At 39.9% G+C, this 20,811-nt stretch overlaps 1 protein-coding gene across 4 annotated transcripts in view; it reads left to right on the top strand.

The window, feature by feature from the left end:
* The window catches only part of nectin1b (nectin cell adhesion molecule 1b), a 146,689-nt gene extending 138,256 nt beyond the window's left edge, over positions 1–8,433 (top strand). For 2 of the 4 annotated variants that reach the window (XM_038692321.1, XM_038692325.1), the window contains one exon: positions 5,779–8,433. In XM_038692321.1, the coding sequence (XP_038548249.1) occupies positions 5,779–6,018 (240 nt within the window). In that variant the 3' untranslated portion in view covers positions 6,019–8,433. The remainder of the gene's footprint in view (positions 1–5,778) is intronic. The other 2 variants (XM_038692322.1, XM_038692324.1) reach the window with 1 other exon arrangement.
* Positions 8,434–20,811: the final 12,378 nt, after the last annotated feature.

The following is a 20,811-nucleotide window of genomic DNA, read 5'->3' on the forward strand; positions in this document are numbered from 1 at the left end:
CATCACCACCAGAGATGAGCCCAGTGAGGTTGGTGTCATCCGCAAACTTCAGGAGCTTGACGAACAGATGACTGGATGTGCAGCTGTTGGTCTACAGGGAGAAGAGGAGAGGGGAAAGAACGCAACCTTGAGGGGAACCGGTGCTGATAGTCCTGGAATCAGAGACATGTTTTCCCATCTTCACGTGCTGCTTCCTGTCCGTCAGGAAGTCTGTGATCCACCTGCAGGTGGAGTCAGGCACGTTCAGCTGAGAGAGCTTGTCCTGCAGCCGGGCCAGGATGATGGTATTGAAAGCAGAGCTGAAATCCACAAACAGGATCCTGGCGTAGGTTACTAGGGAGTCCAGGTGATGGAGGATGTAGTGAAGGGCCATGTTTACTGCATCATCTACAGACCTGTTGGCTCTGTAGGCGAACTGCAGGGGGTCCAGGAGTGGGTCTGTGATGGATTTAGGGTGGGACAACACGAGGTGCTCAAAAGACTTCAGTGTTGAAAATGTATGTGAACACCAGTGACAGCTGATCAGAACAGTGCAGTGATGTGGAGACAGAGTCTGGCACAGCTGCTTTTCAGGGTTTCTGCCTCCTGAATAGTCTGTTGACATCCCTCTGAGAGATGGAGAGAGGGGGGAGGGGGTGGAGCTGGCCAACTCTGAGGAGGGGGAGGAGATCATGGACTGGGGCTGAAGCTGAGCAGAGGAATCACGTTGATGGAGTGGGGGGCTTTGGGTTTATAGTTTGTGATCTGTCTGAACCCCCTCCAGACAGAAGTGGCGTCGTTTGCAGAGAACTGGTGTTATAGTCTCTCAGTTCAGTCATTTAACTTCTCGCACCTCCTTGCTAAACCTGTACTTAACGCCCGGCCCTCTCCCAATTCATAGGCCTCCTCCTTTTCCAACCTTATCTGACTGAGTTTGGCTGTAAACCAGTGTTTGTCATTGTTATAACTGACCATGGTGCGTGTTGGTATATAGCTGTCCTCACAGAAACTGATGTTGGACGTGACAGTATGTATTTCACCTGATGTATTTCTGATGGAAGGAACCCACATGATAACCCTAAATACCCCCCATGCAGCCTATCTATCTATCTATCTATCTATCTATCTATCTATCTACAATATTCATTTTTAATTTCTGTCCAGTGAAAAAGCCTTGTGAAGCCTGAGTGAATCTTTGTACGTCCAGTGTACACTTAATGGAATGACCTCATAGTCTCTGAAAGTATAGTTTTGTTTCTTTTTTCTGAAAAAAAAAACATTGATTGTGCACAATGCACTTTTTAAAGAAATAGTTTGACATTTGCTAATTTGTTTTCTTGCCAAGAGTTAGATGAGATCATTGCTAGCTTGTTTACCAGCTAACTACAGCTAGTAGCAGCTGGTAAACTTAGCATAAGACCTGAAACCGGGGAAAACAGCTACCTTGCAATGTCAGAAAATAACAGAATTTGCTAGCACTTATACTAGCACCTATAAAGAAGATTTTTTTAATAACCAGAACACTTAAGTTTTGTAGAAAAGGAGATATGTGTTGATTAGTGAGTTTTAAATGCCTTGATAGGCAGATTTTGTTAGGAGAGCCTGGCTAGCTGTTTCCAGTCTTTGTGCTAAGCTAGATTCTCGATCAGCAAGACATTTTCCCTGTTGTCAAACTATAACTTTGAATTACTCATTTAGATACCACAGAAAATGCAATTTAGATGACCAAACTTGATACATGGTTTTCTGAGAGTAACTTAGCTAATGCATTTCTTAAAGGTAGGGCTAGATTTATATATATATATATATGACTATATTTTTCTTCAAAGTGACACTTCATCCCTTACCTATACTGAGACTTTTATCTGCTACAGTTTGCTCAAGATTCAGGTCTGAATCCCAAATGAGAGAAACCTAAAAGTTGGGAAAACTACTCCTCAGCAAGCAAAGAAATTAATACCCTGACAAAGTAGAACGTTGTCTTCAGCTGCTTGAATGGTCCATGATACTGACCTGAAGCAAATAAGCTTTTCAGACGCTTCTGTCAATGCCTCCAGCATGTGTGTCAGAAGAGGTTTACTTGCATGTCTTCTGCTGTGAAAACAATTCACCTTCACACAAGATCACTGCTCACCCTCTTGTCTTCTTGAGATCCGCTGTTTCTTGTCTCACCATTCATCCCTCACAAAGTCAATTTAAATTAGAGCCTCTTCTATTGTTTCAATCTTGTAATCGCTCAAAGTACATGTTGTTAATATCCATGTTAATTTAAATGAAGATAGAATTTCAGTTGAGAGAAAGATAAGATTAGATGAACTTTAGTCTGTTTATGCCCTGCTTACTAAAAAAGCCCTTGTTTTACTCCCCATGTTTTACCTATTAAATATATAGTATATTTGTGCTGTGACAGCTTAATTGTGTAATGTAAACGTTTCAGTTTTATATTTTGTTTATAACATGCAACACTTTGTAGGCAGATTTAAGTCTGTTTGTGGTTTTGTTGCCCCACCAAAAAATTTCAGAGTTGGGATCATCGTTTTCGTAGATGTAGAGATGCTTGAGGAATATTCGTAAGTTCCATTTTCACTCTCATCCTTTATTTCTATTATTTTGCATGTCTGCTAATCATTACTGTCTTTTCATAATCATGATTTAATTATAATCCTTTTCTTTTTAAAACATCAAACACATTCAAAGAACTCAAGGAGTTTAAAATAAATGTAAGGTTCTATGATTTTTTGGTTTTGTACAGAAGCCCTAAGCTGCCATCCATTCAAATATATTTTTTATTCCGTTTTCCCATGATAACTGGATAATTATCTTGCGATCAAGAGATAACGACTGTTGTTTTCCCGTAACGGGATAATTTTCTCATGATCTCAAGGTAACAAAACAGTAGTTTAACACAGTTGTTGGCAGGAACATTTCTTAATGGTAATTTCAGTATGGTTTTCAGTGTCACTGACTTTCAGTGTCATTGGTTAGCTCAGTTGGCAGCGTGCAGGACTCTTAGTGTTGCACACTTGGACACAAAAGGACTTCCAGGCGTGCGCAAGTTTAAAATAAAATTCTTTAATTTTATTTTCTCTGTAAATACAGAAACATAAGCACATCAGCAGAATGTTGTCTCCACGTACAGCAGGCTTTTTACGTCTTCTGACTGATAGCCCAAAGTGCCTGTGTGAGCCTTACTCATTATACCCATAAATTGACCTACTAAAATATTACAGTTGTTATTGCACAAGAACATATACATCAGATTACTAAAGCTAAATCAAAACAAGTAAAATAATACATTAGATTGGGGGATGCCCACTGTTTAGTGTTCATCAATATGTCTAACAGAGTCCATTAACAAGACCAATATTAATATGGGTCCTACATTAGTCTCAGGGTTGTGCGTTTGATCCTCATGTAAGACCAACTTAAAAAAAATAAAAATCTTTTTCATAATCCTTAACTTCAACAAAGTTCTTATGAAGACACTATTTCATATGCTCACAATAAAGCACGTGGACTGTGTGCATCCCGGTGATTGGTCCGCATCCATCAACCTATGGACTTTTCATTCACCCATCATTCACAGGCAGAGGAAATTCCTGTGCTCATTCAGGGGAATCCATTTAACGTTACACATTTCCTGACGGCTATTTCCAAACCTTTGAAATAGCTGTTGGGAGATGTGTGATTGGATTCCCCTGAATCTCTTCATAACAACTTTGTTGAAGAGGATAATAAAAAACACACAAAATAAGGAGAAAAAACGGGGTGAAAGCAAGAGTCAAACAATCCTTGGGTTACAAGTCCTGTGCTCTACCAGCTGAGCTAATCAGTGACTAATAACTTATTTAAAATTATCCTAAAGAAACACACCTGCCGAACCCTCTATTCAGCTATGGTTATCCCGAGGTCCCGAGAAAATTATCCCGTTATCACAGGAAAACAACATTCGTTATCTCGAGATCACAAGAAAATTATCCCGTTATCACAGGAAAACGGAGTTAAAAAAAAAAAATTCAATGGATGGCCGCTTAGAATTTTGATTTATTATTATTATTTTTTATTATTTTATTATTATTAACCTGTCCTTTTTTCTCTTCTTATTTATTTGCAAGAAAAAAACTGAGCTGAAAAAAGTATTTGATGAACCAAGGCTAGTCACTTTCTTTTAGTCATTTTAATTTTGGGGGGGTGGGTGGGAGATGTAATTCTGGTTAATTTAGTCCCATAATTCTTTGGTAGATGCTGCAATTATCTAGAGATAAACAATAATATGCCTTTTCAGATGAGCCAGTGTGTGTTCTTCTTAGACTGTAATTTTTCCAAAACAGCCAAAAACTGAAATCAAAACATAAAATTGTTTAGAGCTGGAGGCACTATATTCCTGCAGAACAAGCTCAGTGACCTTACACTGTCCTGCATTTGTGGTGATTACATGGCCTGCAATGGTTGTGCTAAAATGTCACTTCTGCTGGAATTAGACAAGAGCATTCTGGATAGGGGTGTCAATACAAATTTAATAGCAAAATTCAATTGTGGTGTTTAAAACTTGACTCTCCACCCACCCAAACACATGTTGGTGCATAATTTCAGTAAAGGTATTAAATTCAGTAAAGCAGATAATTCATTAAGGCTAACCAGTACATGGCATCCACAAGTATGATTGCCCTTTCTGTCAGTGGATTGAATCTATCTGGCTATTTGAGTGTGTTGTGCACTGACAAAACACAATTATTGTATTCCTCATCCAGTGCCAGTAATTTGATTAATTTAATTAATTTTGCACAACTTGCACCGAATGATGCTAAATAAATACATAAACTGCACTTTTCTACAGACTCCCAAGTTACAGCTGCATAACCAGATTCCAAGTTTACACAGTGACATTGGCTTGATGAGTGACATCCCGAGGACACAGCATACACAGCTACATTAAAGATCTTAAAGCCATTATAAACATTCAAGTAACACTAGAATCACTGTGTTTTGAATTCTAATAGTTAAACAGTCAGACAATGGATGCTTAAAACAACATGATGCTTAAAACAGCAGAATAATGTATTCAGTTGTTTTGGTTCAATTTGATAGGGACAGGAAAGAAAACAAGCACATTTTACATTTTATTGGTGTTGCACAATGGATGTGGATCTGGATAGCTGTAAAATGTCTTCTTTGGCTCTGGAGTGAGTTTTCTATGGTCTGAGAAAACTACCCCGAAGATTTTATCCAGATTTTAAAGTTTGCTGTGAGTCCACCAACTAAATGCTAAATGACTGAGTGCCCCTTCAAATAGACAGTTTTACTCCAAGTACTGAAAGTTGGAATCACATAAGTGTGACCAAACTGAGTACAAATAGGGCATGTTTAATGCCACATCTGGTCCTGTAATGAAAAATATGTTATATAAATCACACAGTTAATACAGATGTTATGACAATGACAGGCAGAACAATATTATTTTAAGCACTCAATGCAGCATAAAACAGCAGGAATGCCACAGATATTAGTTGATCTAACTCCTTTGGCTTGCTCAATGTGGAGGAATATATGCATTAATATGTATTAAAACTATGGTTAAATTTGGGTTTCTATAATGTTATACTGTTAATCAGTAGGAGAATCCTGGTGTGACATTGCCAAATTCTGTTCATAATGTCTGTTTAGTCATCTGCTGTGCACTATAATGTGCTGATGTGATGACACTCCATTTCAGGTTCAGTCAACCTTCCTCAGACAAAGGAAACCCTGTGACCCTGCAGTATTGTCTTCTTTCTTTCTTCTTTTGTCTTCTCCATGCAGGACTCTGGGAGGCACCCAGAAGAGCTGTTGAACCCTGCTGAATACATGAGCTACCAGCGCGTCTGCAACATGGAACACTTCCCTGAGTCTCAGTCCGCTCCAACCTATCCTCCTGTCACTTTCCTGCCCCAGCACCCCTACACACAGCACCCACCCACCGAGCCCATGTACTCCAACACGAGCTTCCCTGCCGCTGGCCCTCGAGCTCCATTCACGTTCCCTAAGGAGCAATCCGTGTAACATGCCACATAATTTTTAGATCTGCAAGAGGCAACATGATAGTGCCACAAAGCTCTGCTGAACGGATGTGAATCCATTCCCACCTTGCTTCTGTTTATTCTATAAGCTTAAACCCATGTGGACTTCCCCCTGACATGACAAAAATGTCTGTAATTTGAATCCCTTGTGTATTGTGCACTGCTTGCTCCACTAAGGCTGTCTATAGGACCTAGCTCACATTGTGATGTTAGCGTAGCCGACACCAACTACCCTCTTCCACCACTTTACCCATCACCCCTCACGTGCCCACGCATCCTCTTTGTTTTTGATTGCTTCCTCACCTTTGAATATTTTGGGTTTTTTGCCAACCGTCTAAACTGTGTACAGAATATGCCATTGTATCACTCAAGATGTTATTTTTTTCTTCTTTTTTTACATTTCCCACAGTGGTAGTGACCTTTTATAGCAACGTGCTTCTTTTGTTTGTTTTTTGTTTGTCTGTCAATCATATGCTTGCTTCTTTGAAAGTCATGTGCTATAATGTATGTGTGACCGAGTGTGTTCTGGTGAAAAAAAAAGCCATTTGATTTGTAAAACTAATTATCAATCTATAATGACATGGACGACCCCTTTTAATGGCAGTTAATGACAGGGTTGTTATGTGAAGATGTGAATTGGCAGTCTCTCAAGTGAATCCTTCATTACTTTTCATAATGGCTTTGCTGTTATGGAGTTTGACTGGAAATTTCGGACTATTAGAAGCGAATGTTATCCTCATTAGCTACAAAGAAAAACAAAGGGCTTGAGATCCGACAGTATCTACTTTCTTCTATTTCTCCGTGTATTATTATCCATCCATCCAGGTTATTATTATTATTATTATTATTATTATTATTATTATTATTATTATTATATTATTATTATTATTATTAGTAGTAGTAGTAGTAGTTGCCAAAGACATAGTTTTCATTCCATTTTTGTCCATTCATGCCAGTGTTTACATTAAAACTACCTTGTTTGACAGGAAGTAAACATTCGATTGGATTGGCAATGCGCCACACTTTCCCAGTTTACATTATCACTTGCCATATGCTGTATTTTATCTGTATGTAAAATCTTTAGTTGCTCATGGAGGTTGGTTAGAGGTTCATTGCACTGTGGGCCCTTTGTGTTTGTGCAGAGTTATCAACCAACAGGAGTTGTTCTTTATGCAGGTGCAATAGGTGAAGACAATCACACACCTGGGTTGTCCTGGGAAAAAACTGTCACATTTTTTTTTTTTTAGGTTACTCTACTTAAAGGGAAAGACTTTTTCAAGGACAGCCCACATGTTTAAAATATTTAAATATGTTTTTGAATATGATTTGTACTAATATAGCCTAAAGAGTTTCAAATCAGTCTAAGAAACATTAAAGAGAAAAGCTTGCTACTGTATTTTTTTAAGAGAATGCTTAGTTATATATGATAGCGCTTCACTTATTTTCAGAGTCCATTGTACACTGTGACTGTTAATTTCAGACCATACATAAGCTAATGTGCTTGACAAGCCAATTTCAGGATACTGCCGCCTACACACAAGCCCTCTAGACACCGCAAATTTGCATAAACTGAAAGTTCACATTTTTTGCCATGTCAGATGTATGTTTGGGAAAAAAATAAAGATAAGAAAATACTTGTGTTTGTGCTCAATGTGAAAAAAAATCCTTGAGGTGTTGAAGGTAATTTAATGTTGACTCCTAATGGTGGTGGTTAATGAGATAGAGTAAAACTTGTGAGACTTTCTCCTGTGCTCACCTTGTTGTCTTGCAATGGCTCGATGTGTGTGCTAGCATTTAGTTTAAGCAGTGGTCTCTGGTTTGAACCGCTGAAGGAGTTTGATATTGCTGTACCTGCTATATGAAAAAAACAGAAACACTACTTTGTCTTTTTGTGACACATTTACTATTCATGGGAACCTTCCTTTTGATAATTATTATTATTATTATTATTATTATTATTATTATTATTATGTGTAAGTGCTACTACTTGCTGCAAAGTATGCTTGTGGCATATACATATATTCATTTTCACTGTCGAATCCTTATGTTTTCAGACACATTTAATTATTACGAATGTCCTGAAGATAATTGCCATGTCATCCTTGATCTTGTTGTTTTGTAAGACTGTAACATTTAGTTTTTATTTTTTTAAACATATACATACATATAGTACTACATCACATTTCATTTTACATGTATTGTACATTTGTGGAAGGATAATACCTGAATATATATTAGGGTTATGAGCTATTTTTGTTGCCCAGGCTGAAATGATGTGAAACAATTTAACCTGTTTTTTTATTTGGAGTTATGTTTGTTGTAAATATTAACGATGTATCTAATGTGTGAAAAAAAAACAAAGTCATGCAGTTTAACATTAAACTTCACAAACTACTCATGTTAGAGTTGTTGTTATTCTATTGTCACTATTGTCAACACATGTATGCATGTCTTATTCTTTGTTTAGTGCTGCATTAATTGATTTATTTTTTGACCACTTGGGGGGCAGCACAACAGCTGCATATTCAAACATCTCAGTAGATGGAGAGCAACGTTAACTCTCTTAACCGGACAAATTTAATGTTTAATTGTGCAATATTCCTTCTCCTTTTAAATTTGTTTTAAACTGCTTAGAAAAATAAATGCCCACTTCACCAACTAACAGAGCTGCATGTCAAATACTTCATGCCCAGAAATACTTTCTACCATTAACATCCATTACAAAAGAACATTTCCTGAGCAACAGACATATTAAAAATAAACTGAATTTTATTAATTTGAACTATTTGATCCTTAAAGCAAAACTCCTTTTAGATTTAGACATTTTCAAACAAGCTGAATTTTAAATAGTAGAAAGAGCTTTTCTAAAACTCTCTGCTCCTTCTTGCCTTTGGTACCCATAAAGCATGGGTATTAGTGTTTGATTTCCTGCACTCAGGCACCAGAATAATATATACTGTATATTGTGAAAAGGTCAATGTAATATTTGAATGTGTGTGACGCTCAGGAAATTGTTCTTGATAGCTTCACAGCCACTTCTGTAGTGTGTAATGCAAAACGTATTTTTGGGTCTGGGGTTCACATTAACCTCCAGTTGGAAGCAGTTACAGTGGCCATGTTACTAAAATCCCAGACCAGCGTTGTTTCTAAGCTGTGGGGGGATTAGGTAGACTCTTCTGCAAAGTCTGCAAAGTAATTAATTAAACAGGCTACTGTTTGACTTGTTAAGTAACATTACGTAGGTGATTTACGTTACGCAAATTCAGGCCTGTGACTTACCTTATTTGTGTCACGTGACTTACGTAACGCAGTTATTTTAACCCAAACCACAATCTTTTCCTAAACTTAACCAAGTAGTTGTGTTTAACATCATGTGACTTATGACATGTTGTGTCTCAGCAATCCTTCAGGCCCACCTGAATGTTGTTCATTGTCATTTACCATTTACCAAGCTGTACCAAAAATGAGATTTCTACAGTAAAACATTAGTTGTACGAAGGTAATGTGGTTTTAGAAAATATAATCTTCACAGAGGACGAAGGGGAAATAAATTCAGACAATCAACTTTTGGGGAATACTTTAAGTAACTGATATGGTAGAGTGTAGTGTATAGCCACGAGTGTTGAGACAGTGTATTCATTCAGCAGGAATTCCAACGGTCAGAAGTGCTCTGTCAATAACATCCACACAGCATTAGACAAAGCTGGTCAAAATTAAACACCTGTATCTGAACACTTTTACAAAAGCAGTTTCAGTTCACTTTAGGTCCCACAACCACATTTCCCCAACATGTTGAATTATCTTAAAATTTACTCTGAGCTCAGTATATTAACAGAAAAATTAGATCACTGCAAGTTAGGTAGTATTTCTATGTGTTGTTCACCACTGGGTACAGTGTGGAGCAAAGTGTGCCAGACTGAACCAAAACAACACAATGCCTGCTTCATTCCCCTTCTCTCTAGGTGAACAAATACAGACACATCAGATGGTGTGCAGCATTATGTTGCTGTGGTTGAAGTTATTACAAATGTGGAATAACTGGACAGGATCCATGATTGTTCATAAATTGTGTAACGATGTAAACAAGAGTCATAGAGACACACAATTCCAAAGGAGCTAAACTCTGTCTGTTTGCCAATTGTTTTGTATTCAGTTCAGGTTTGTTACCATTTTTACAAATAGTAGTACTATAAAAGCTGAGGAAATAAAAGCACAAAAGATTAAACAGAAACAGACACACAGAGCTTCCAATTAGTCACTCACATCTTTGTGTTCTACTTCCCATCAGAATAACACACGATATCTTGTGAAATATCTGCACCGAATGTTCGTGTCTGGAATTTTATTTGATTTTACATGCTAGAATTGAGGGGGAAAAAAATCTCTGGAAAGGATGTTGTACACTTTAAAAATACTCTAAATTTGTAGTTGTTTACTTTGCTGAACAAAGACCACAGCTCATAGCAGGTACAGTTATGCTATGTGACAGAACAAGAAATGTGCTGGTGAAAAAATGAAAGCTACATAAAATTCTCTGAGAACAAAAAATTACATAACATGATCATCACCTCTTTCCTGTATTCTATTAAAAGCATACATCTGTCTGTGTGGGCATTTAAAACATCAGAATCCTGCAGAATATCATACGTGAAACAAAAAAAGCTCATTTCCTCATTACTGAAGGACAGGTTAACTTAAGGGCTTTCTCCTGAGATGCAAGAATCGCTTGAGAACTCATCCAGAAAAGCCCACTTGATTGGATTGGGTGAAGTCTCCTGGAACAAATCCTCTGTGTCACTTTTATGTAACACATTGCTCTGCTCCTCTTTTGCTCTTCCCTAATTTGCTTTGTCTTTCTAATATCTATGTAACAGACATCTCAGTAACGCAGACGTCAGTAATACCAATTTCAGTATGACAATAGAACAGAGCAGGTTAAGCAGATAGATTAGCTTATGTATGTTACAGCATTAAAACCCTAGAGGCTTTGCTTTTCTTTGGCTTGAGGTATAACCAATACAGGTGGCTTTCTTAAAATATCTTTGAAAACAATAATTAAACACAATAACTCTAACACAAGTCCAATATTATGCAATCTGATACAACAACTTCACAAACTACAATAATACAAAATAACTTTAGAGCTGAGTCAACACCTCCATGATACAATACAAACATCACAGAGACAGTGCATAAAGTATATGCACACTCAAGTAATATAATTACAGTATGACTTGATATGCAGACTTGTCAACAAGTCATCCAACCTAAATGACAATACAAGTTATTTGCATAACCTTCCATAATGACACAATGAGCATTTTAAGCTGCAGCATCTCTGCCGTAAGGTTTTTCTGTACCTTACAGAATATACACTGCTCAAAAAAATAAAGGGAACACTAAAATAACACATCCTAGATCTGAATGAATGAAATAATCTCATTAAATACTCCTTTCTTTACATAGTTGAATGTGCTGACAACAAAATCACACAAAAATTATCAATGGAAATCAAATTTATCAACCCATAGAGGTCTGGATTTGGAGTTATACTCAAAATCAAAGTGGAAAACCACACTACAGGCTGATCCAACTTTGATGTAATGTCCTTAAAACAAGTCAAAATGAGGCTCAGTAGTGTGTGTGGCCTCCACGTGCCTGTATGACCTCCCTACAACGCCTGGGCATGCTCCTGATGAGGTGGCAGATGGTTTCCTGAGGGATCTCCTCCCAGACCTGGACTAAAGCATCCGCCAACTCCTGGACAGTCTGTGGTGCAACGTGGCGTTGATGGATGGAGCGAGACATGATGTCCCAGATGTGCTCAATTGGATTCAGGTCTGGGGAACGGGCGGGCCAGTCCATAGCATCAATGCCTTCCTCTTGCAGGAACTGCTGACACACTCCAGACAGATGAGGTCTAGCATTGTCTTGCATTAAGAGGAACTCAGGGCCAACCGCACCAGCATATGGTCTCACAAGGGGTCTGAGGATCTCATCTTGGTACCGAATGGCAGTCAGGCTACCTCTGGCGAGCACATGGAGGGCTCTGCGGCCCCACCAAAGTGCCACCCCACACCATTACTGACCCACCACCAAACCGGTCATGCTGGAGGATGTTGCAGGCAGCAGAACGTTCTCCACGGCGTCTCCAGACTTGTCACGTCTGTCACATGTGCTTAGTGTGAACCTGCTTTCATCTGTGATGAGCACAGGGTGCCAGTGGCGAATTTGCCAATCTTGGTGTTCTCTGGCAAATGCCAAACATCCTGCACAGTGTTGGGCTGTAAGCACAACCCCCACAAGTGGACGATGGGCCCTCATACCACCCTGGAGGTCATTTTGCAGGGCTCTGACAGTGCTCCTCCTGCTCCTCCTTGCACAAAGGCGGAGGTAGCGGTCCTGCTGCTGGGTTATTGCCCTCCTACGGCCTCCTCCACGTCTCCTGATGTACTGGCCTGTCTCCTGGTAGCGCCTCCATGCTCTGGACACTACGCTGACAGACACAGCAAACCTTCTTGCCACATCTCGCATTGATGTGCCATCCTGGATGAGCTGCACTACCTGAGCCACTTGTGTGGGTTGTAGACTCCGTCTCATGCTACCACTAGAGTGAAAGCACCGCCAGCATTCAAAAGTGACCAAAACATCAGCCAGGGAGCATAGGAACTGAGAAGTGGTCTGTGGTCACCACCTGCAGAACCACTCCTTTATTGGGGGTGTCTTGCTAATTGCCTATAATTTCCACCTGTTGTCTATTCCATTTGCACAACAGCATGTGAAATTGATTGTCAATCAGTGTTGCTTCCTAAGTGGACAGTTTGATTTCACAGGAGTGTGACTGACTTGGAGTTACATTGTGTTGTTTAAGTGTTCCCTTTATTTTTTTGAGCAGTGTAGTTGTCTGTTACAAACATTATTCATTAGACTACTCTGCCACCGATAGTACTGCAAAAATTGTTGCTGCAGAACCAGAGATTTTGTTTTCTTTAGTCCATGCATTCTTTTTACTTGTTACCCACAATGCAAAATAACGACCGACAGTTCAGTTGGAGACTCTGGTGGCTTATGCTAGTAGCAGCCAACACAGCCCCGAACTGCTCATCACTTGTGACATCACTTTAGGCAATTAATCAGACTTCGCAGAGCTCCTTCTGGAGCCACAAAAGGCTTTATGCAACTTTTTTCACATATGCAAGAACTCCTCAAGACCTGTAAAGACGTTGATGTGTAAAATCGGCAAACTTCCCCTTTAAGGTTAGGACAGGTTTAGATAACTCAGGTGCTTCAAATGCCCAACCTCTGACCTTCAATCAAAATCAAAACACAAACCTCTTTGCAGAGAGTCATTAGCTTGTACCACACACTGGAAGCGTTATTCAGGAAAGTTGCCAGTACAGTATACAGTATGTGCTTATATTAAACTTTGCGTCAACCCGCAATAAGGCACATTAAGATGCCATTAGTGTTTGGACTTAAATATAGAAGAGTGGGCTGAGATGTTTTGACACACTATTATTTGTGAAACCAGCGCTTTTCAGAAAAATGTAGTTTTCACATTTTATTCCGTTGAACAGATGACAGATGTCTTGCCTCAGAAATATCTGTACTGTAGAGATGAATCAACACCTCTATGGGATATAAGTTTCTGCTATTTTGTCCACCTCCAGCACCACAGCAAATTTATAAAATTGCTAACAAGCTCCCTGGTTACCACACAAGGTGGCATAGCAACAAGCGAAGCTAAGCTCTGGCATGGAGTAAGGGAATTATCAGCACACCTGCAACGTGTCTGTGACCAATTACACTGCCGGGCTCCGGGCACCAAGTCTGTATACAGGCTTTAAAGAGATCTCTGTCACACCCAGAATCAAAGACAGGAGTGACCACAAGCATATTAAAGCAACCTGAAGTGATTTCTCATTTTTGGTTATGTATCAGAATAACCAGGGAAAAAGCATCAATTGTGACAAGTGTTTAGTGGATGCATAAACAATTCCATCTCATTATATTCTCCAATAAGTTGGACAAGGCAATTTCCTTTGAACACTTGACCTTTCAGACAAGCATATTAAATGCATCTGTTTTGCTTTGTGTGCCTGTGTGTGTGCATGTGTGCTCATATCCTGCATGTGGACTGTTAATGCATCATACTGTGGAAGTGTTTCTGCTTTTACAAAAACTTTAGCAGTCAGAATCAATGAATTTTGTCTGTGGATGCAGGAAACAGGGACAGGAACAGTAGGAGTAGCAGCTCAGATGGGCATTACGCTCATTTTTTCTCATTTTTTTCCTCTGCCATATTTTAATATTGTGTTAAGCTCATTGGGATGCATAGAAGTGAAAAGGGAAACTGAGATGAAATTGACTGATTCGCTGCCTTGCACAAATGGAAACAAATTCCATGTGACACTCCTCGGCAGAGGGAGATGGGCCCTTTCCTCTCAGTGGCCACAAGCAATAAACATTATTCATCCTGCTATACATCATACCCAATCCTTAGAGTAAAGCCTTTTTCCTTTTCCTAATCACATATTGTTGGGAGAGTAGTTCTGGTAGGCCGACACTGGCTGAAGTTTATTTATACTGTGACTCAAGTTTTTCAAACAATTTCATATTATTTGGGAGCAGTTCTCTTGTCTGGCAATGCATATGCTATGACAAGCCAAATAATGAATAGGAGATAACATTTTTGGCCTGGAGGGAGGAAGCACAGAAGTAGAACAGTAAAGTCTCTCAGCAAGGGCTCATCTATGAGAAATTAAATGTAGCCTACTCCCGAGGATCACACATCAACTTTTTTTCCGCCTGCAATAAAACACAATGAGATACACAATGCTTAAGGGGCTTGAAAAAGATCAGCTTTTCCTCATCACCACCACAGTAATGGATTTGATTATCTCCTCTATCACACGGGCCACCAGGGGCGGATTGGCCATCGGGAAGTTCGGGAACATTCCTGGCGGTCCATTTCAGGGTCAGGAATTTTTATTGTTCAGTTTTTCATGTTTAACTTTATGATCTGCGACCACACTGGGCGGCTGGCTGGTCAGCTACACCGAACGTTGTCTGCGTGGGCCTTTCTGAAACGGCTTGCTACTCCCTCTCCCTACCTACTTCCACTCCGTTTGCGTGGTCATGCGGAGGGTCCGCCACATTGATATGGGATTTTTAAATTCCGAAACTACAGTAACATTTCATATCACCTTTCACAGGTAAACAACATTGTGTTTAATAAAAAATGATCTTGTCTGATAGACAATACAACTGTTGTTTTTATTAAATTGTTTTCATCTTATACGAAAATCTTCAGCCAAAACATGACACAACGCGGATACACGTAACAAGCAACAAAGGCATTAAAAAGGCATCTAAAGTCATGTTCTTAAAGAAATATTTGACACAAACGCAAACACAAAATGAATGACGAATGCTTTCAGTTTCGTTATTGCAAAAAACCTGTGAGGGTGACTCCGACCAAAGTTCACTCCGTATCAAAGTGGAAGTGGCGAGGGTCTAGCTTCGGAAAGGCCCCCTGTGTGTCCATCAGACTAGGACAAACTAATACTTTCAATTTTGAGGGGGGATACAAGTGGCCCCTCCCAACTTGGACGATGCTCGTTTTTGCTGAAATCTGATTAACAGCGCAGATCAAAGGACTACTTTCCATCTGAGAGGAGTTCAATCTCAAAACATTTTGTCTGGGCTGAATTCAGCGCAGGGTGGAGTGACAATCGCAACAGAGATGCTATGCAGAAAAGAAAGAAAGAGGAAAAAGAAATGTGTGGTGCCGAAAAACAAAAAATTAAGTAGAAAATTAAAGCTGCAAGCAGCGTTGGGCGGGCCCTCGCACTTATAAGCGCGTCCGCGTGTGAGCCGGCCGAGTTGCATATTCTGGAGCTCTGCCGGTGCGGCTGTGAATTTGCTACGCGGTTATGACGCCGCATGAAGGTGTTATATGTCACTTCCTGTGTCCCCTATGTGGAGCTACATAGCACTTGCCGCTATGAATATAAATCGGTGTTGGCGTGTAGATGTCTGCGGGGTGGGAGAGTTATCAAGCACGTAAAGTTTGTTTCAGATGTGAGCATGTACACTGAACAATAATGTACCCAAACAATAAAATAAATTCCTTTTATATTTCCCTGCCTTGTTGTTTATGTGTACATACAGAGGAAGAATGTGAGAACAGCACACATTTCATCGTTACTGTGTGCTGTACCGCAGTTCTGTGTCCATGCATGCAGCAAACTGAAAGCACCGTCTGTCGGAGCGTCTACGTGAAAAGAGAAGGAAGACATTGCTGGTAGTATTGTCTTCAGAGTTGTTAAACACCTCAGCGCACTGAAGGAAGCCATCTGACTGTGTGAGGGGCAAGATCGTTGATGTCTGCAGGCAGAGTAGGAGCTCTCCTGTCTGACTGGTCCACCAATAGCAGAGAAGATGACCCCTTGAGACACAGCCCCTCCTCATTTGCATAATGAGGCAGAAATGCATACAAAAATTTAAAAAAGACAGGCAAAAAGAAATAAATACCATGGGTGAAAATAAATAAGGTAAATAAATACAAAGGAAGAATAAAACAGACAAAAATATTAAAACACACATATAAATAAATACATTAAAAAAATTTGTAATAAATAAAGTTGAATAAACAAATAAGGTAATTATAACAAAGGTGAATAGTAAAGGCACTAATTAAAATATATACATTTATGTCTCCTTGTATAATTTAATTACTACCTACATTTATTTATTTACTTTATTTTTTTGTGTATTTAATTGGATGCTTATTTATTTATTGAGCATTTATTTATTTCTGTATTTATTTCTGACTGTGTCAGGATCGGTCCTCCATAACGGGGTGGGAGAGTTATCAAGCACGTAAAGTTTGGTTCAGATGTGAGCATGTACACTGAAGTTACAACAACTTCCTGTGTCATGGCGAAGACTTGATCTCTGACGCCACGCCACGGACACACCCATTGACGAAAACTCGCAAATAGCACAACTTTTCATCTTCAATGCCTTTAGAAGGCACAGCACAAATTTGAAGTCGGTCGGACTAAATCCCTAGGAGGAGTTCGTTAAAGTACGAAGTGTGTAAATCATCCAAAATTTGACGTAAAATTCAAAATGGCCTACTTCCTGTTGATTTTAGGGCATCGCTCCAAGAGGCTTTTTTGTGCGTCTGGACAAGATACACGTACCACAGAAAATTCGTGCACGTAGGTAAAACGTGCGGCAGGGGCTGCTTCGTTAAAAGTCACTTCCTGTTGCCAGCAGGTGGCGCTATGACTGTCTGTGAATGTCAGCATGTACATGTGTTCAGGGCGGGACTCTCATCCTACATGTACAGTTTGGTCCAGATGTGAGCATGTACACTGAAGTTACGACAACTTCCGTGTCATGGCGAAGAGTTGATCTTTGACGCCACGCCACGGACACGCCCATTGACGAAAACTTGCAAATAGCACAACTTTTCATCTTCAATGCCTTTAGAAGGCACAGCACAAATTTGAGGTCGGTCGGACTAAATCCCTAGGAGGAGTTCGTTAAAGTACGAAGTGTGTAAATCATCCAAAATTTGACGTAAAATTCAAAATGGCCGACTTCCTGTTGGGTTTAGGCTATGGCTCCAAGAGACTTTTTTGTGCGTCTGGACAAGATACACGTACCACAGAAAATTCGTGCACGTAGGTAAAACGTGCGGCGGGGGCTGCTTCGTTAAAATTCACTTCCTGTTGCCAGCAGGTGGCGCTATGACTGTGGGTGAATGTCAGCATGTACATGTGTTCAGGGCGGGACTCTCATCCTACATGTACAGTTTGGTCCAGATGTGAGCATGTACACTGAAGTTACGACAACTTCCGTGTCATGGCGAAGAGCTGATCTTTGACGCCACGCCACGGACACGCCCATTGACGAAAACTTGCAAATAGCACAACTTTTCATCTTCAATGCCTTTAGAAGGCACAGCACAAATTTGAGGTCGGTCGGACTAAATCCCTAGGAGGAGTTCGTTAAAGTACGAAGTGTGTAAATCATCCAAAATTTGACGTAAAATTCAAAATGGCCGACTTCCTGTTGGGTTTAGGCTATGGCTCCAAGAGACTTTTTTGTGCGTCTGGACAAGATACACGTACCACAGAAAATTCGTGCACGTAGGTGAAACGTGCGGCGGGGGCTGCTTCGTTAAAGGTCACTTTCTGTTGCCAGCAGGTGGCGCTATGACTGTGGGTGAATGTCGGCATGTACATGTGTTCAGGGCGGGACTCTCATCCTACATGTACAGTTTGGTCCGGATGTGAGCATGTACACTGAAGTTACAACAACTTCCTGTTTCATTGCGAATCATCGACGCCACGGACACGCCCATTGACGAAAACGCGCAAATAGCACAACTTTTCATCGTCAATGCCTTTAGAAGGCACAGCAGAAATTTGAGGTCGATCCGACTAAATCCCTAGGAGGAGTTCGTTAAAGTACGAAGTATGTAAATCATCCAAAAATGGCCATAAAATTCAAAATGGCCGACTTCCTGTTGACTTTAGGCTATGGGTTCTTGAGGCTTTTTTGTGCGTCTTGATACGATACATGTCCCCAGAAAATTTCGTACATGTAGGTTGAACGTGAACGAGGGGCTAATCATTTCCAATTTTCTAGGTGGCGCTAGCGAGTCATTTTGCCACGCCCATGTGCGAAACTTGTAGAATACGAAATTTTTCACCGGTTCTGACATGTTTGCAAATTTTGGTGAGTTTTCGAGTATGTTTAGGCCATGTCATTTGGGCCTACTTTGCAGAAAAAAAAAAAAAAAAAAAAAAAAAAAAATAATCCGAGCAATTTCAATAGGGACCTCGCACGGTCGTGCTCGGGCCCTAAAAATGCTGGCACAAGAGGCAGCTAAATGCGCCAAATTGGGGCAGTACCCGGCACAGAGACAGGTGCACGATAAAAAATGCATTTATTATATATCTAAATGATTTATATATGCTTTTATGTATAGGCATAGAGGCTTTATTAGATATATTATAAACAACAATGTGTTATCACACAAAGACAACATTGTTCTATAAGTGAGGAATCATTTTTTATGTATATTAGCTGTTAAGGTCAGTGGAGGTGAAGCTGAGCGACAGGGTGATGATGACCCTAGTCATGTTGATAAGGGGGGAGAGAAGGAACAGGAGGAACGGGAGGAGCTGCAGGAGAAGGAGGAGCAGCAGGAGGAGGATGAGGAGGTCGATGGAACCAGACAAAACAGTGACAGGTACAGGGGCAGTGTGGAGGGCTGGTTAGGCAATCATATTATGCATAGATAGAATGGATGAATGAATCCATGAATGGATTATTTTTAGTCATATTTATAACTGATGTTCTTCTCATGCATATGTAACTGAATAATCAACAAGTAGAGGGTCCAGCACAGGGGAAGCTGAGCCAGGGAGAAGCCTACTCAGAGCTGAAGATGAGGGATTTGATTTTTATGCACACACACACACACACTGCTCTTTTTTATGGGACTGCATTGTTTTGATAATATTTAAGTATTTTAGCCCTCTGACTGACTCAGGCTTGCCTGACTCTTGCTCAGTGCTGCCTTGCTTATAAAAACTGAGGAGGCAGGCATCATACTAAGGTTTCTTGAAGGTCTTCAGCATAATCTGATTGACTGTATACAACAAAAACACTATATGTATTAAAATAACTGCAAAAAATATTTTTCTGCGCCCCCAAATTGCGCTTGCATAAAAAGGCTTCTGTCTCAAATTTTTAAGTCCCATTACATCCCTGCGGGCCACTGACAATTACCAGTTGCTTTATAGTAATCATGGCAGTTTGTCAATCTTTTTAGTTTTTTTCCTACTAAACCCAATGTGGACAGCATTTGTAGCAAAATGTAGTCCAACTTCTGTCAAAGTAACTAAGCTTTGTTGCGCGTAGTCGATGATGATGTGTCCTTGTTTGGAAAAATGCAGCATATAAAACTAAGCATGGCTTGTGTTGTGTTTTGAGAATTTGTGTTTTGTTGCTGCTGCTGTCTTTATGGTGTTGTCCTTGTTCTGTAATTTTTTAACATTTTAAAGGTTTCAAAACATCTTGCCGAAAGACTGCAGTTGAAAATTAGCGAGTGGGCTAACACTGGCAAATTTACAGTAATGTTGATGATGTGTGTTGTCCTTATATGTGAGGAAGGGGGCCTCAGGAAACAATTGGTTTGGGTCTGACAACTATGGATGAAATGATTCCGACCAGAGAATCGATTCTGAGAGGATGCTTTATTTATTCCAGCAACAGGTTACAACAGTGAATGGGTGTGGTTCTGGAAATTAACAAAGGAGAAATATCTTCAAATCAAATTCTTACAAATAAAGGTTTCTATTATAAATCTTAAATATTCCAACAAATCTGAAAACTTCCTTACACTTGATGTTCAAATAACCTATTATTGACATAACCCATAATAGCATTCACTGATTCAAGCTAGCACATGGAAAGACAGCAAAATGTACAAATAGAAACTGAGAAATATACAAAGGCACGCATGTTAACAGGAAATTAACTTGCTGAAGAAACTTAAGCAGATTCTCACCTGATTCACTCACGCACACAAATCACAAGGGAGAAGTTATAGAAGCTTAATTGTCCCTGCTGAACTGAACAAAACTGTCTGTTGCTATTCAGCAGCTGATAACGGCGAATGCACGCGCATATCGTGCACGCGCGCTCCCCGACAATCTGGGGAGGCACATCTGGCTTTCATACATTATAA

The sequence above is a fragment of the Micropterus salmoides genome, unplaced genomic scaffold (genome assembly GCF_014851395.1).
Source record: "Micropterus salmoides isolate LMB-PRFRI ecotype aquatic unplaced genomic scaffold, ASM1485139v1 Ms_hic_scaffold_3, whole genome shotgun sequence".
NCBI lineage: Eukaryota > Metazoa > Chordata > Actinopteri > Centrarchiformes > Centrarchidae > Micropterus > Micropterus salmoides.